We start from the raw sequence: 18,080 nt of genomic DNA, 5'->3' as shown, positions 1-18,080 counted from the left end.
GCTGCCCCTGGGGCCAGGTTTTTTAGCTTGTTGGAGGGCTCTGGAGCTTGCCAGCCTCCAACACGTTCCATGCCTGGCCCACATGTTCAATGTAGTGGTGCAATGATTTTTAAAAACATACCCCAAATTAGCTGAGCTAAGGGTGAAAGTGCGGCACTTGGACACCCACTTTCCCAAGTCTACAGTACCTGGAGCTAGCCGCAATACACTCCAGCAAGGCCTACATCTGCCTGAAGCACCTACTGTTGTGCGAGGTCACCACACGCTCTAACCCTAGATACCGTATGTTCAGCAGGGTGTGTGAGCAGCAGAGACCTTTGATGGAGTACCAGCTACAAAACCCAAGGGTTCCTCAGAGTCAGCTCCCTCACTTTCTGCACCATGAGTTTCCATGGGTGGCAGACTTATGGCTAGAGGCACAGGCATGGATAGGGGTGATGTGTAGGGGCAAAAGCAGTGTGGATGTGGAGGCAAGCTAAGCAGCAAAAACTGGGGGTACAAGCAGCCGGTGACATCATCACTGACAAGCACAGCTGTCTGTCAGCTGACAGGCTGACTTTCACCAAAATGAACAGACAATGGATAGACTCATCATATACATGTCAGTTACATGACAAATTTAGTGCAATTTGCAAGTCCAAGATGGTTTGGAGATCTGCGGAGAGGAATCTCACCACCTCTTGCGGGTGCCATCATTTGGAAGGCAAGCCCTGGGCTCAGTGGGTGAGAGCAAGCGCAGGATAATCGTCGTTTGGCCTGGCGGCCACTGCCTCTTCCACTGTTGACAGGGCTGGCGCTGCAGTCCAGACCAGGAGCCAGGACACCTCCACATCTGCCTCTGACACTTTGGGGAGTTCACCCTTATCCTCACCTTTTCCTGCCATTTCTCCTTTTGCCCGCGCCATCATGCGCCTCTTCCCAGCAACTCCCCATCTCCCAAGCCTTTCATTTCATGCTAAAGTACAGCGCAACCCACCCACATGCCCAAGGCTTCAACGGCCTCATCTCAAGAAATCTGGCCCAGGAGATGTTGGAATCCCGGCTGGGGGACACTCTGCCCTTTTTGGCCAGAGTGTCTACTGCGCCACCGCACTGTGCCGTCCACACCAGCACTTTCCCCCAAACATGAGGCGGTCCCTAAATTCAGCGCTTAGCCCTAAAGTTCCATGTGACCAGTTACGAATGGACAAGTGCATGCGGACAGGGACGCTACCTTTCAATTTGGGCACAGTGGTTGAATGTAGTTGAGGCGTGGACCGGGTCGCAAAATGTGGTGGCCTGACTTGTCTCCCCACACAACATTCCTGGGAGGAGGGCTGAAACACCACCCTCCTCCGCTGTTAAATTGACCCCAGCTACGAGCTGGAAACGCTGCAACACTGGTGTGGGGAGACGTCAGCGGGCCGTGCTGAAGCTCATCAACTTGGGGGCCAGACAGCACACTGCCTACAAAGTGAGTCATGCCATCCTCGATGAGACGGCAATGTGGTTTTTGCCACTGCACCTGGGCCCAGGCATGTTGTCATGTGTGATAATGGCTGTAACCTGGGATTGGCTCTGTAGCTTGGCAGCCTGCAACATATTCCATGCCTGGGCCACGTTTTTAACTCATTGCTGCTAATCTTTTGAAAAAGGTACCCCAATGTTCCTGAGCTACTGGTGAAAGTGTGGCGCTTGTGCGGATAGTTTTTAAAGTGTATAGTTGCCGCTGCTAGCCTCTATGCACTCCTACAACGCCTGTACCTGCTGGAACAACGGCTGTTGTGCGACGTCTCCACACTGCTGGCACTAAACATATCATGTGTTGAGCAGAGTGTGTGAGCAGCACAGACCTTTGATGTAGTTCCAACTCCAAAACCCTCGGGTTCGTCAAAGTCAACTCCCTCAGTTGCTCAACCATGAGTGGCCATGGGTGGCAGACTTATGTGAAATCCCATCCCATCCATTGCACTGGACACGAAACATTAGCATGCGCTCAGCACAACTTCGGATATGGCAGATGCGTTAAGCAGGGTGCAGGGTACAACACAGACCAGGCCCGAGCACCAGGAACAGGTGTTAGAAATACTGCAGCATCTGCCATTTCCTTCCAATTTTGGGGTTTTGGACCCGCCACCGACTTGTCTGGACCTAAGTGGGGATCATGAGACACAGTTGCCATCAAGGCAAGCTGTGGTCATGTGCGGTTTGCAGTAAGGGGGCAGTGCGCAATTGGAAGAGGAGTTGGTGGATGACGAGGCCACCGACCCCACATGGACAGGGGTGATGTCTAGGGGCTAAAGCAGTGTAGATGTAGAGGGAAGCTAAATCAACAAAAAACCTGGGTAGAAGCAAAGGCATAAACTGGGGTGATGTTTAGGGGTGAAAGCAGAGTAGATGTGGAGGGAAGCTAAGCAGCAAAAACAGTGGGTAGAAGCAAAGGCATGCAAAACTCTACCCTGTTGGAAGACTTATTCCTAGGTCTGGAACACGTTAATGGCCCCCCTGGACAAATTACTGCCACTCAGGGGCCTAGTGTCACCAGGAGGGACAAGTATAGGCGCATGTTGTGGGAATACCTGGCCGACACCAGCTCTGTCCTCTCCGATCCCTCTGTGCTCTACAGCCTACACTTATTTTCTCATCTTTTTTTCTGAACTGCACATCTCTTGCCTGCTTCCTTTGGGATCTTAGAAATGGTGGTCCACTTCCACAGATGGTAACTTCAATAGACAGTGTAACGGGAGTAGCTGAGGGATCGCTGTCTTAACCACTTTTTGGCACAAAATTAACTTCCAAAGCCAAATATGGTGCAAGTATATGATGCAAGGACACCTACACACCTATCTCTGACACATTGGGGAGTTCACCCTCATGCACCCTTTTGGCCTGCACCATCATGCGCCTCTTCCCAGCCACTCCACATTTTCCAAGCTTTTCATTGCAGGCAGAAGTACAATACAACCCACCCCCATGCCCAAGCCTGTAACAGCCTCATCGATAAACTGCTGGCCCTGGAGATGTTGGTGTTTGTTTATGCTTCTGGAGACCCAGGCCTTCCGTCAGCAGATGGCAGCTGGGGCACCTCCCTATGCTGGGCCTAGCCGTTACTACTTCTCTTGGTGTGCTGTCTCTGCCTTGCGCCTGCATGTGTCCCATAACATCAGTCGGGCCCAGAGCTCTGCGCTTTGCTGCAAGGTCCACTTGACCACCGACACATGGACAAGCGCCTGTGGTCAGGGATGCTGCAGTGCTTATCTTTAATGACAGGCAGGGTGAATGTGGTGGAGTCTGTTCCCCGGGTGCAAACTGGGGTGGCCTATCTCCTCTCCCAGGCCAAAATTCATGGCAGGAGTAGACTGAAACCCTACGAAGCTGCAACCTCCACCCCAGCTACTAGCGGAAAACACTGTAACACTGGCATGGGGAGATGTCAGCAGGCCGTGCTGAAACTGATCAGCTTGGGGGACAGACAGCACAGTGCCTCCGAGGTCAGGGATGCCATCCTGGCTGAGATGGCATTTTTTTTTCCCTGCTACACCTGGGGCCTGGCATTTTTGCGCCTGTGATAATGGCTGGAACCTGGTAGCAGATCTGGAGCTTGCCAGACTCAAACACGGTCCACGCATGGCCCACGTTTTCCAACTTGTTGGTGCCATGTTTCTTTGAAACCTACACCATTGTGCCTGATATACAGGTCAAAGTGGGGCCATTTTCGTAAGTGAGAACTAGCCTCTGCTAGGCAGAAAACATTCAGAGCACACTCCTCTCATCTTCGCACCGTTGGCTGGCGGAGGAAGACGAGGGGGTTGGAGTGGCATCTGATGTCCCTATCCCACACGAGGCTAGAGGGTGCACTTCAGTGCATCCCATTGCTTCACCACAAATGGTGTGAAGGGGAGTGGAAAATGGAGGAAATGGAGAGTGACCCTTACAGTTGGGGCCAGCAAAGGCATGCCAAGTAACACACTGGCACACATGGCTGACTTCATCTTGGGTTGCTTTTCAACACATATTTCACATCATGAAGAACAAATAATACTGGATTTTTTCAAGCCTCGAACCCCGGTCTAGGTCTAATGTCTGTTCCTTTCTTATATTAGGGGAGAGGGAAAAAAAATTACTTCAGTGATACGTTTAGCGTACATAGACTGACTATTAATGTGTATCCCACTTAGTGTTGTTAGGGTTACACACCGTCACAACCTGGCTAAAGCTTCTATAGCTGTTAATAAAGTCAACATAACTTTACGGTATCCAAAAAGACAGCTGGTACAGACAGAGAGCAAGACAAATGTCACCCAAAGCTGTGAGCTCTGAACACCCACAGTGACTTTGGCGTCATCATCATTATAAAGGAGCGGGTGGTAATAAATAACTTGGCAGTGCCTAAAACCCAAAAAGCTTATACAACTATATTTACATTAAGATACACAAATGAAACTTTTCAGTAGCATGTCATGAGACAAGCTGATAAGCTCTTCCTTTGTGCAGTGCTATTTGAAAGTTAAATGCTGCCTTTATTTTAATTCTGGAGAAGGTGCAGACATTAGATTTAGAACATGTTGTCTTCATTGTCCAAATCCTCTATATAGGTAACGTGTTTTTCGGGACGAGCTGTCTGGGAACGAGCTGGTGCAGCACTGACAACCTGGGTGAATATGGCAAGAGCCTGAGATGTAGGGTGAATGAATCCCCAAATTATTTGTGGAATTCCCAGTGAGACAATGGCACTGTATACCAGTATTAAAAATTGTGGGTGCACATAACCCCCATATATTCTTTGAATTCCCAGTCAGACAATGTCACTGTATACCAGTAGTAAAAATTGTGGGTGCACATAACCCCAATATATTCTTTGAATTCCCAGTCAGACAATGGCACTGTATACCAGTATTAAAAATTGTGGGTGCACATAACCCCCATATATTCTTTGAATTCCCAGTCAGACAATGGCACTAAATACCAGTAGTAAAAATTGTGGGTGCACATAACCCCCATATATTCTTTGAATTCCCAGTCAGACAATGGCACTGTATACCAGTATTAAAAATTGTGGGTGCACATAACCCCCATATATTCTTTGAATTCCCAGTGAGACAATGGAACTGTATAGCAGTAGCAAAAATTGTGGGTGCACGTAACCCCCATATATTCTTTGAATTCCCAGTCAGACAATGGCACTGTATACCAGTATTAAAAATTGTGGGTGCACATAACCCCCATATATTCTTTGAATTCCCAGTGAGACAATGGAACTGTATAGCAGTAGCAAAAATTGTGGGTGCACGTAACCCCCATATATTCTTTGAATTCCCAGTCAGACAATGGCACTGTATACCAGTATTAAAAATTGTGGGTGCACATAACCCCCATATACGGTATTCTTTGAATTCCCAGTCAGACAATGGCACTGTATACCAGTATTAAAAATTGTGGGTGCACATAACCCCAATATATTCTTTGAATTCCCAGTGAGACAATGGAACTGTATAGCAGTAGCAAAAATTGTGGGTGCACGTAACCCCCATATATTCTTTGAATTCCCAGTCAGACAATGGCACTGTATACCAGTAGTAAAAATTGTGGGTGCACATAACCCCAATATATTCTTTGAATTCCCAGTCAGACAATGGCACTGTATACCAGTATTAAAAATTGTGGGTGCACATAACCCCAATATATTCTTTGAATTCCCAGTGAGACAATGGAACTGTATAGCAGTAGCAAAAATTGTGGGTGCACGTAACCCCCATATATTCTTTGAATTCCCAGTCAGACAATGGCACTGTATACCAGTATTAAAAATTGTGGGTGCACGTAACCCCCATATATTCTTTGAATTCCCAGTCAGACAATGGCACTGTATACCAGTATTAAAAATTGTGGGTGCACATAACCCCAATATATTCTTTGAATTCCCAGTGAGACAATGGAACTGTATAGCAGTAGCAAAAATTGTGGGTGCACGTAACCCCCATATATTCTTTGAATTCCCAGTCAGACAATGGCACTGTATACCAGTATTAAAAATTGTGGGTGCACATAACCCCCATATATTCTTTGAATTCCCAGTCAGACAATGGCACTGTATACCAGTATTAAAAATTGTGGGTGCACATAACCCCAATATATTCTTTGAATTCCCAGTGAGACAATGGAACTGTATAGCAGTAGCAAAAATTGTGGGTGCACGTAACCCCCATATATTCTTTGAATTCCCAGTCAGACAATGGCACTGTATACCAGTAGTAAAAATTGTGGGTGCACATAACCCCAATATATTCTTTGAATTCCCAGTCAGACAATGGCACTGTATACCAGTATTAAAAATTGTGGGTGCACATAACCCCAATATATTCTTTGAATTCCCAGTCAGACAATGGCACTGTATACCAGTAGTAAAAATTGTGGGTGCACATAACCCCAATATATTCTTTGAATTCCCAGTGAGACAATGGAACTGTATAGCAGTAGCAAAAATTGTGGGTGCACGTAACCCCCATATATTCTTTGAATTCCCAGTGAGACAATGGCACTGTATACCAGTATTAAAAATTGTGGGTGCACATAACCCCCATATATTCTTTGAATTCCCAGTCAGACAATGGCACTGTATACCAGTATTAAAAATTGTGGGTGCACATAACCCCAATATATTCTTTGAATTCCCAGTGAGACAATGGAACTGTATAGCAGTAGCAAAAATTGTGGGTGCACGTAACCCCCATATATTCTTTGAATTCCCAGTCAGACAATGGCACTGTATACCAGTAGTAAAAATTGTGGGTGCACATAACCCCAATATATTCTTTGAATTCCCAGTCAGACAATGGCACTGTATACCAGTATTAAAAATTGTGGGTGCACATAACCCCCATATATTCTTTGAATTCCCAGTCAGACAATGGCACTGTATACCAGTAGTAAAAATTGTGGGTGCACATAACCCCAATATATTCTTTGAATTCCCAGTCAGACAATGGCACTGTATACCAGTATTAAAAATTGTGGGTGCACATAACCCCCATATATTCTTTGAATTCCCAGTCAGACAATGGCACTATATACCAGTAGTAAAAATTGTGGGTGCACATAACCCCAATATATTCTTTGAATTTCCAGTCAGACAATGGCACTGTATACCAGTATTAAAAATTGTGGGTGCACATAACCCCCATATATTCTTTGAATTCCCAGTCAGACAATGGCACTATATACCAGTAGTAAAAATTGTGGGTGCACATAACCCCCATATATTCTTTGAATTCCCAGTCAGACAATGGCACTATATACCAGTAGTAAAAATTGTGGGTGCACATAACCCCAATATATTCTTTGAATTCCCAGTCAGACAATGGCACTGTATACCAGTAGTAAAAATTGTGGGTGCACATAACCCCAATATATTCTTTGAATTCCCAGTGAGACAATGGCACTGTATACCAGTATTAAAAATTGTGGGTGCACATAACCCCCATATATTCTTTGAATTCCCAGTCAGACAATGGCACTGTATACCAGTAGTAAAAATTGTGGGTGCACATAACCCCAATATATTCTTTGAATTCCCAGTCAGACAATGGCACTGTATACCAGTATTAAAAATTGTGGGTGCACATAACCCCCATATATTCTTTGAATTCCCAGTCAGACAATGGCACTGTATACCAGTAGTAAAAATTGTGGGTGCACATAACCCCAATATATTCTTTGAATTCCCAGTCAGACAATGGCACTGTATACCAGTATTAAAAATTGTAGGTGCACATAACCCCCATATATTCTTTGAATTCCCAGTCAGACAATGGCACTGTATACCAGTATTAAAAATTGTGGGTGCACATAACCCCCATATATTCTTTGAATTCCCAGTCAGACAATGGAACTGTATAGCAGTAGCAAAAATTGTGGGTGCACGTAACCCCCATATATTCTTTGAATTCCCAGTCAGACAATGGCACTGTATACCAGTAGTAAAAATTGTGGGTGCACATAACCCCAATATATTCTTTGAATTCCCAGTCAGACAATGGCACTGTATACCAGTATTAAAAATTGTGGGTGCACATAACCCCCATATATTCTTTGAATTCCCAGTCAGACAATGGCACTGTATACCAGTAGTAAAAATTGTGGGTGCACATAACCCCAATATATTCTTTGAATTCCCAGTGAGACAATGGCACTGTATACCAGTATTAAAAATTGTGGGTGCACATAACCCCCATATATTCTTTGAATTCCCAGTCAGACAATGGCACTGTATACCAGTATTAAAAATTGTGGGTGCACATAACCCCAATATATTCTTTGAATTCCCAGTGAGACAATGGCACTGTATACCAGTATTAAAAATTGTGGGTGCACATAACCGCCATATATTCTTTGAATTCCCAGTCAGAAACTGGCACTGTATACCAGTAGTAAAAATTGTGGGTGCACATAACCCCAATATATTCTTTGAATTCCCAGTGAGACAATGGCACTGTATACCAGTATTAAAAATTGTGGGTGCACATAACCCCCATATATTCTTTGAATTCCCAGTCAGACAATGGCACTGTATACCAGTATTAAAAATTGTGGGTGCACATAACCCCAATATATTCTTTGAATTCCCAGTGAGACAATGGAACTGTATAGCAGTAGCAAAAATTGTGGGTGCACGTAACCCCCATATATTCTTTGAATTCCCAGTCAGACAATGGCACTGTATACCAGTAGTAAAAATTGTGGGTGCACATAACCCCAATATATTCTTTGAATTCCCAGTGAGACAATGGCACTGTATAGCAGTAGCAAAAATTGTGGGTGCACGTCACCCCAATATATTCTTTGAATTCCCAGTCAGACAATGGCACTATATACCAGTAGCAAAAATTGTGGGTGTATATAGCCCCAATTCTATTGCTAGGGGACTTGCAGGGTATTTCTGAGGTGAAGGTGGGGGGGCACACCGTTGGAACGGGGATTTGGGGTGTATATATGGGGTATACGGGAATACACTGTCAGTGTGTTCCATTCAGGATCCTGGGAAAGCTGGGTTGCGGCGATTGAGCCCGTCAGTGCCACGTTACACTGACAAGCTTCTCCCTGGAATTGAAGTTATATGTAAGCCCAATATATTCTTTGAATTCCCAGTGAGACAATGGCACCATATGGCAGTAGCAAAAATAGTGGGTGTATATAGCCCCAATCCTATTGCTAGGGGACTTGCAGGGTATTTCTGGGGTGAAGGTGGGGGGGCACACCGTTGGAACGGGTATCGGGGGTATATATCGGGTATACGGGAATACACTGACAGTGTATTCCATTCAGGATCCTGGGAAAGCTGGGTTGCGGCGATTGAGCCCGTCAGTACCACGTTACACTGACAAGCTTCTCCCTGGAATTTAGCTCTTACAAGAGCTGTTGTGTTTGTCTTCTCCTTCCTATCTAGCCTGTCCCTGCCTACCCAGAATCTAACCCCTAGCTAGCTGGACGGAAACCTCCGTCCCCGGTGAATTGCAAGCTCAGAATGACGCGAAGCTGGGCGGCGCTGTTCTTTTAAATTAGAGGTCACATGTTTTCGGCAGCCAATGGGTTTTGCCTACTTTTTTCAATGTCACCGGTGTCGTAGTTCCTGTCCCACCTACCCTGCGCTGTTATTGGAGCAAAAAAGGCGCCAGGGAAGGTGGGAGGGGAATCGAGTAATGGCGCACTTTACCTCGCGGTGTTCGATTCGATTCGAACATGCCGAACAGCCTAATATCCGATCGAACATGAGTTCGATAGAACACTGTTCGCTCATCTCTAGTCATTATTTTAATCAATCACCTCTTCTTCATTCTTGCCATTCAATAGACTCCCTTCATGAACAACTACTGCTGACCTACAAATCTGGAACATCTTGGTCTCTTAATCGCGTACGATGTTCATCTTGGCCAAATATATTTTTGCTATGTTGGGCATGTGTACCTAATGTTGGACAAAAGTAGCCTTTATCCGATGGCCATTTTACTTGAACCATCAAAACACATCCAGTCCTGGCTTGGCCGAGCAGTGCATGTGTACTGATAGGACTTTTTGCTACAGTTCTCCCTAAGAACAAAGTTCAAACAGTTCGGGATCGTTGAAACCTTCTCCCCTGATATCTGTTGTTGTTGGGGAGTTGAAAGGACTCCATACACATTAGATGGTTGGCTGGTGACGTGGAGACACTGCTTTACTGTTATGGGGTCCACATACACATGAAGCTGTGGATGCTGCTGTATGTTAATGAATAAACAAGATACACAAATTACATTTTATTGTTTATTCAATTTCAACAAAAAAAAATCAAAAAATAGACAAGCATACCTTGCTCACCGCTTGTACCCCCAATTCCTCAGAAATCATGGGGTGAATTATCCATTTGTATGCCTCCTTTAGTTGGATAATATCTGCTTTTTCCAAAAGACGATCTTGTTTTCTGTTGATTTATAAAGACATACGTTTTTAGTGAACATCTTCATTGTATATCGCCCAATAAGACATATTTGGAGAGCCTGTTAGGTGAATTTACCACAGTAACTGGCCCCAGTATTTGTTGGGGAAGAGCATCTGTACTGCAGCCACTAACTCCCCTACTCCATAGCGTTCCCTGTACTTTGAGTCCCCGTGAGACAAGTCTATTACAAATGTTTGTCATCCCTTACACTGTTATCCTATTTTTGGTATGTCTAGTGTCACTTTCTGGAAAGTCATGTTTCTTTTCGATAATGAGGAACTCATTTTATCACATTATCTCCCTAAACCAATGCCAGCCTCAAGCACCAGAGAATGTCATATCTAGAAAGGAGGTTAAGTTTGGTTTGTACACATTGAAAAGCCAGAAAAATGTCAATTAACCACTATACCCAACTGGATTTCTAAATTGTATAGTACTAGGCAAATGCAGAAGATAAGAAAGCTTAAACTTTTAATATTTTTACTTTTAAAATAAATAAATATTTTGCATTTCTTAGACCCCTAGGGGGTCTGACCACTAATGCAATGCATTACAATGCTAATGCATTGTAAAATACCAGGGCTTCTATTGCAGGATACATAGAGTAGCCTGCCATAGAACAAATAGAATGACAGACCGGGGAGCCTTAACAAAGTTCCAGCTGTCATAGTAAAGTGACGCCTGCCCCGGAGCTTACTTCTGGTGCCTGCGATCACAGGGAAAATGGTGTCTCGATCAGCTTTGACTGAGGAGCCCGGGGGTTCAATGCCCGCAATTAATCGCAGACATTAGCACTGGGTGTCTGCTGTATAAAACAGCAGACACCTGGCAGCTGTGGCGGCAGCCTGGCTCCCGAACAGCCGCCATCTTTAAACACCCAGCATCCGTTGTACTAGTACTACAGTGCTGTTCCTGAGTCCAATACAACAAAACCCTGGCTGAAACCGAGCAACAACCCCAAAATAAGTAATATAGTTCCAGCAGAAAATGGATTCATCATTCTGGGCAAGGCTCTGTTAAAGGGATTCTATCATTAAAAAAAAAAACTGTTTTTAAACTTAAAGCACTTAGGAATAGCCTTTAGAAAGACTATTCATTTCTTACCTTTATTTTGCAGGTCTACGCCACCATTTTTGAACTTTCCTTCCTTTCTTCATTATGCTAATTGTGCTTTGAGCACAGCGTTGTCATTCAATCTAACACTGCCTCTGTCTTCTGCTCCTGACGCGTCTCCTACTCTTCAGTCCTCTTCTTGTACGAGACCACCGCAAAATGGCTGGCGGAACAACCGACTGCGCATGTTATGTCGCCATTTTGTGGTGGTCTCGTGTAAAAAGAGGAGGGAAGAGGAGGAGACGCATCACGAGCAGAAGAGAGAGGCGGCGCTGGAACATATGATGAGCCTGTGCTTTGAGCATAGTGGGAACACCTCGGACCAAACTGCATAATGAAGAAAGAAGACAAGACTCAAAAAATGGCGGCGCGGACCTGAAAATTAAAGGTAGGAGAAGAATAGCCTTTCTAACGGCTATTCCGACATGCTTTTAGTTAAAAATCGATTTTTTTTTAATGATAGAATCCCTATAAGAACAGAAGCTATAAAGGTAGTGTGCGCAGAGCCCGACTTTCTGCCTTCAAAGATATGTCAGGATTTTGCGCACCTCTGATAAACTACCACAAAATATTAGTTGACTTTATACAGTTGCTACTGTATGACTTCATTCACACAACTGTTCTGATGTCCATTGTTCTAATCTGTTAGAGTAATCGGATATTAAAGCTAGCAGATTAATGGCTACAAACTTTCCACGTGTGTCTATTAGGGCTCGTTCACATCTGCGTTCTGCTCTCCATTCTGCAGGTTTCCGTTTCCTGCATAAAACAGAGCAGGAGACGGAAACCTGCAGGAGTCTTTCTCACCCATTCATTTGATTGGGTGAGAAAGATGTCCGGCCGTGAGCAGCGGTGAGCGTTTTGCGCTCTCTGCCGCGAAACCGGGTTTTTTAATCCGGACACAGAGTCGGACATGCAGTACTCTGTGTCCGGATTAAAAAATCCGGTTTCGCGGCAGAGAGCATAAAATGCTCACCGCCGCTCACGGCCGGACCCGGTCTGTGCTTTCCGTCTTCTGGCATGCCGAAGACGGAACCCACAGAACGGGGAGTAGAACGCAGGTGTGAACCTAGCGTTAGCAATGACACTACTGATGGAATATAAATGGAAAGTTGCTTCTGTTGCCTTTCTCCTTGACTGGAAAAAAAACCCATAACATAAAAAAAAAATTCTGTTTAAAGGGATTCTACCATTAAAACCTTTTTATTGTGGATAAGACGTCGGAATAGCCTTTAGACATGGTCTCCGCTAACAATACTGTGCAAGCGGCCATTTTCCCGTGGCCTGTGCGCCTGCACAGTCTGCTCTGCCAAAGGCCCGGAAGGCCTAGAAGTTACGAGCCTGCGCCGGAAGAAGATGAAGACATTGAAGATGACGCTGCAGACGAAGAAGGAGGCGGCGCTGGAGACAATTCTCTGGCAGCGGTGGGGACGCCCCCATCACTGTTTGAGCGCTGTGGCCCACCCCCATTGCTGCAAGATAACTCATTTGAATATCAGTAAAAACCGGTACTTCTAAGGAACGGCGCAGCGGAGACCACGTCTAAAGGTAAGAGACGAATAGCCTTACTAAAGGCTATTCCGACGTCTTATCCACAAAAAAAAAAAAAAAAAAGATTTTAAGGGTAGAATCCCTTTAAAAAAAGAACAGAAGAGGCCTTGTTGTTTAGTTCATCATTGCGGTCTATGTTGTTGTATAAAAACTAAAATTCTTCATTTTAATCAGTTAATCTGCTTGTGTTAATGACCATTGTTCTGATCCTTTGACACAAAGGCAGTGCGAAAAAGAAGCCTAAAATTGCAGGTTGGACTCCATACCTCTGGAGGCACAAAAAGTCAATTTGGTTCAACTCACTTCTCAAAAACAAACAGTAACAAAAACAAATTAAAAAGTCAAATGGGCCCACAAAAATACAGAACTTTGTAAAACTAAATTGAAATAAAATTTAAGAAGTTACGAAAGTTGGAAAGCAGAAAGGGATACAATGTTACTGAAAGGCTGAAATGCGTCTGATCGCTAAAGGGTTAAAATGTACATAGTGTTGGAGTGACATTTTCGGGAGAGTTTTTGCCATTTTAATGTAAATGTGCCTGGATGTTTTTCAGTTTCATTTTCGGCATAAACAAGAGTGTGTAATAGCAGATGAGCTCAGGGAATATTACTCACCTCATTTCCTGTTGTGCTTGCAGCCATGCAGAATGCTATATTGAAGTATAGACACACCCAAAAAAAGAAGAAAAAAAAAACTTGGTTACTATCATACTTTTTGATGTTTACATGGGCTTCCCATCTACAAGCTCAACATCTATTAGTTTTTAACCAGTATGTTTTCACCAGTTAACCATTTGCTTTTCAAACCATGAAACTCTTAGGTTGGGCTCACACTACCGCCGCTGTCCGCCCCAGGGTTTCCGTCCTAAACCCTGGGAAAACTGGACAGGGGACGGCTTGCCGGCGGTCAGATTTAAAACCCATTCATTTGAATGAGTTTGTAAAAGTGACCGCCGGTGTCCGTATGTGGACTCTCCGCCTGGGACCAATTCAGTTTTCAGGCGGATAGGCCACATACGGACACCGGCGGTCACCTTTAAACACCCATTCAAATGACTGGGTTTTAAAACTGACCACCTGCAAGCCGTCCCCTGTCCAGTTTTCCCAGGGTTTAGGATGGGGTGACAGCGGCGGTAATGGGACTACCCCCTTAAATGTAAAAAGTGCAGGGAGTCCTTCTAGATCCCTTCATCTAGTTGCTTAAATTGCCACCTAGACACCTGGGTAAGACAGCAACTAAATTCTTTCTGTACCTCTGCACTGCTGCTAAGGCCTTTATAACCCTCCATTGGAAGGAATCCCCCTTCAGGTGCTGAGTTGTTGGCTAGGATGAAGGATGTCCAAAGCCTTGGTTTATGACTACCACGCTCAACAACCCTACTAAGGCGTTCCAAACTGTATGGTCTCACTGGGACACCTACTGTATAACACATGGGGTCTGATCTCTTCCTTCCTCTGTTTTATTACCCCCACCTCCTCCTGTTTTTTCTTCCCCTTGTCCTGTGTTCCCCTCCCTGCATAATGTTCTGATTATCCTATGGCTATATTACTATGATCTCCCTATGGGCTGACCCATGATGGAGTTAACCGTGTCAGGCCTGGTTCACATGTTGGTTTCTTAGCTAACCATTTTTTAATGCATTCGGTATTCCGTTCGGGGGTCCCCATGATGAACAAAATACTTAACGCAGATGTGAACCAGGCCTTAGGTCATTATTGTCATTTAAACTTTTGTGAGGGCAAAACTATCTGTGTAAAGAGAGAGATTAGCATTCCACCATCTTGTCTGTGTATATTCCATATTGCTTTCACTAATGTCTTGTCCCTCTCACGGAGCTACTGTGAGAGACTTGCAATTGTGCTTTCTTATCATATTTAGTAAAAGGTTGGAATGTTTCTGAGTTTCTCATAACTATTACTTAGTTTCTCATGTTCCATAACAAGACACAGAATGTCCATTAGATATGAGAATAGTCTAAACCAGTTCTAAGTATCAAGGACAGACCGTCCATCTTGGAGCTTGTGCTAGCATGATTAGAACTAAAATGGATGACACGGACAACCATGTGTTAACTCATGTATTGCTTATGCACGTATTCATAGTTCCTTGGTCTTCCTTTCTTTTAGTTGAAAAAAAATGTAAAAGTTGATGTTAAAATTTACAGTGCCCAATGACTTTGTTGCATACGTGACTAAGATATATAAGGTATTCTTCTACATTCACATCTAAAGCTAAATTCTAAAGTGGCCCTGATGGCGTTGGTAGCACCTGCCATTGGGGCCGACTTAATGTGGCTCTTAATTAGTGATTGGTAGTTCATATACGGTTAATGAAATGATCTTCGTTACCAACCAACCCATTTGGTTCATTTTTATGGCAAAGGTTAATTCATCAAGTACTAAGGCAAGTGATGGTTAGAGCGATCCTGCACAGCAGCTCCTGCAGGCTCACTCATTGGCAAACTACTATTTGCTTTCTTGTTCGTAATGTTGAAAAAGCTAATTAGAAAACCTCAAGTGTGAGTATCTTTATACAATTCACCTGATTTTGTGATAAAACCTCCATCTTGTTAGTCCAGAAATCCAATATATTCTGCTTGGTGCTGCTGCACTGCTTTTCACCTTTATCATACATACCCACTATGAGTCTGCACCATTAAAGGGGTTATACAGCTAACAAAAAGTGTCTGCAAATACATCCATAGCGGTGCTAAATACTGGTCTATTCTGCAGGCTTTTCTTGGCATTATTTTACTTGAGATTCCTTATATCACTGTTATTTACAGGCAAAGAATCTGTGAACAAACTACAATTCCCATGATTCTCCTGCCTGCTCTCACTCTCTATTTGCTGCTCACAGCAACATGTGACCTCAGTGCCCACTTATGTACTTCATAGTCCAATATTGTGTTGTTTGAGGACCTTTGATGACATCACAGGCCCTTCAGCCGCCCCATAGGATCACGCTATGCGGTGGGCGGAGCCACACGCTAATTTGGGGATGGAGCTAAATGGCAGGTTGCATATGAAACCCCGCCCACCAAATGACGCAAGAAACCAGGAAGAAAGAAGATTTTACAGCAGTGAAAACTGGTGAGTATGCGACGTGGGAATACCCCTTTAATTGTTTAAAAGTACCAAACGCAGAGACCTTTACCTTTCAGTACAAGCTCTGTAAAGCCCCATTCACGTGACTGTAATTTGTGGGTCCGCAATTTTAAGGTTAAATTGCCGTGTTGGCACTCTGCGATAATTTATTGGGTTTTAGGTTGCAGTTTGGGCACTCGGTCTCAAAAAGGTTCGCCATCGCTGCCCTAGTCTTTCCGCTAATCAGTGACCTCAGGCTGCCAGGACCCTACATATCTGTTTGATCCTGCTGTGATGAGTCTATGCATCTGCATAAGCTGACCTCCTGTATACACTGCATTATATGTGTATTGCAGTGTGTACTACTGAACCAGCGATTAGAGCATCTATAAAAACTGAAAAAACAGAATGCAGCTATCCATTTCTACCTACCAATTACTTTAATGTTATGGCGGATGTAATCAAAGCTTTGGGCTCTATCCAAAACAGATTTATCAAGAAAGGACAACTGGCTGGAAATGTGAAAAGCTGGCCAAACATGCAGCAACAGTAGTCAGCAAACATTCTGAATAAAAATAGCAGAAGAACAAAGAAAAACATTTTTTTAACACCTCTGTTTGGCTAGGGATCTGGTGGAGAGTATGTGTTCAGGTCTTCACGTTCTTGTTTATCTCATGCACGACCACATCAGACAATCCGAGCACTGACGCTGCATATGAACCATCACTACTCAGCCACTGACTGACTGACATCATGCAGAATGGGTCAAAGATCAGGAAGACTGGGGACCTGAACATTGAATCTCTACTGCATCTCTGGCCATATGGATAAGTAAGTATATGGTGTTTGCCATTTTAAGCCTTCCTAGGGGTTAAAAGAAAAAATGGAACACCCCTTTAAGAAAAGTAGCTACAGAGGAATAAGAGCGACAAAGATAAAGTAGTATTTCGCACTGCATTGGTTGTTATGTTGGTATGTAAAGGCACAATAAAGTAAATACTAGCCGAAAGGAACAAATGTATTTAACCCTGATCATTGAGTTAACACTCAGCCATGTAATAGTAATTAGACAAAGGTACTAATCCGAAACGCGTCAGTCTGACGCCCATGCTCTTGTTGAGATGTGTGCTGTCATCTATGTTATGTTATTTTAAACAATAAAGAAGAATTTTTCAATTTTCCACGAAACCTGGCTGGAATCAACTTTTATTTTTTGGATTTTCTCATGTAATAGTATGGCGCTTCCATACCTTCCAGGTCTTGGCTGTATTACATTAGCCATCACAACATATGGAGGATCGGGGGCAAGACCGCACCATCTCCACCCTATAGATCCCCTGCAATGGGATCCCATATGGTGAGCTCCAACCGCAATGTGCAAGTTAATGTATTTTCATCACCATGCCTCCCCGAAAAAAACAGCATTAAAAAGTTATCAGAAAGTCATACATACCAAGAACTGGTTGAAATATAAAATATAACTCGCCCTGCAAATAAAGAGCCCCCGACATATCTCCATCAACAAAACAGTAAAAGAGTTATCCTGACTATAGTTAGTCGGAACACGGTGACTCCAGGCAAATTGCAAAAATGACATTTTATCTAGTAAAAGCAATATACTGTATACCTGTATCGCTATAATCATAATGACCCACTAGATAAAGTTGTCATGTCATTTTTAATGCTGAGCGAACGCCATAAAGCAAAATGCAAAAAATAAAGATGGAACTGCAGTTTTTTTCATGTGGATCCTTCAAAAATGTTAATTAAATTTAATCAAAACATTATATGTACCCGAAAATGGTGCAAAATGAAAGTACAACTCCTCATGCAAAGATAGATTGTAAGCCCTCGCGGGCAGGGCCCTCTACCCCACTGT

The 18,080-nt window shown here is 43.8% G+C and overlaps 1 protein-coding gene across 1 annotated transcript in view; it reads right to left on the bottom strand.

The window, feature by feature from the left end:
- The window catches only part of PUS10 (pseudouridine synthase 10), a 103,444-nt gene that overhangs the window by 60,720 nt on the left and 24,644 nt on the right, over positions 1-18,080 (bottom strand). The window contains exons 5-6 of the mRNA XM_075267581.1: positions 13,730-13,764; positions 10,321-10,432 (exon numbers count right to left, since the gene is read on the bottom strand). Coding sequence (XP_075123682.1) covers positions 10,321-10,432; positions 13,730-13,764 — 147 coding nt within the window. The remainder of the gene's footprint in view (positions 1-10,320; positions 10,433-13,729; positions 13,765-18,080) is intronic.

Source organism: Leptodactylus fuscus, chromosome 3, assembly GCF_031893055.1.
Source record: "Leptodactylus fuscus isolate aLepFus1 chromosome 3, aLepFus1.hap2, whole genome shotgun sequence".
NCBI lineage: Eukaryota > Metazoa > Chordata > Amphibia > Anura > Leptodactylidae > Leptodactylus > Leptodactylus fuscus.
The sequence above is the reverse complement of the archived record's forward strand: the minus strand, read 5'-3'. Positions and strand labels throughout refer to the sequence as shown.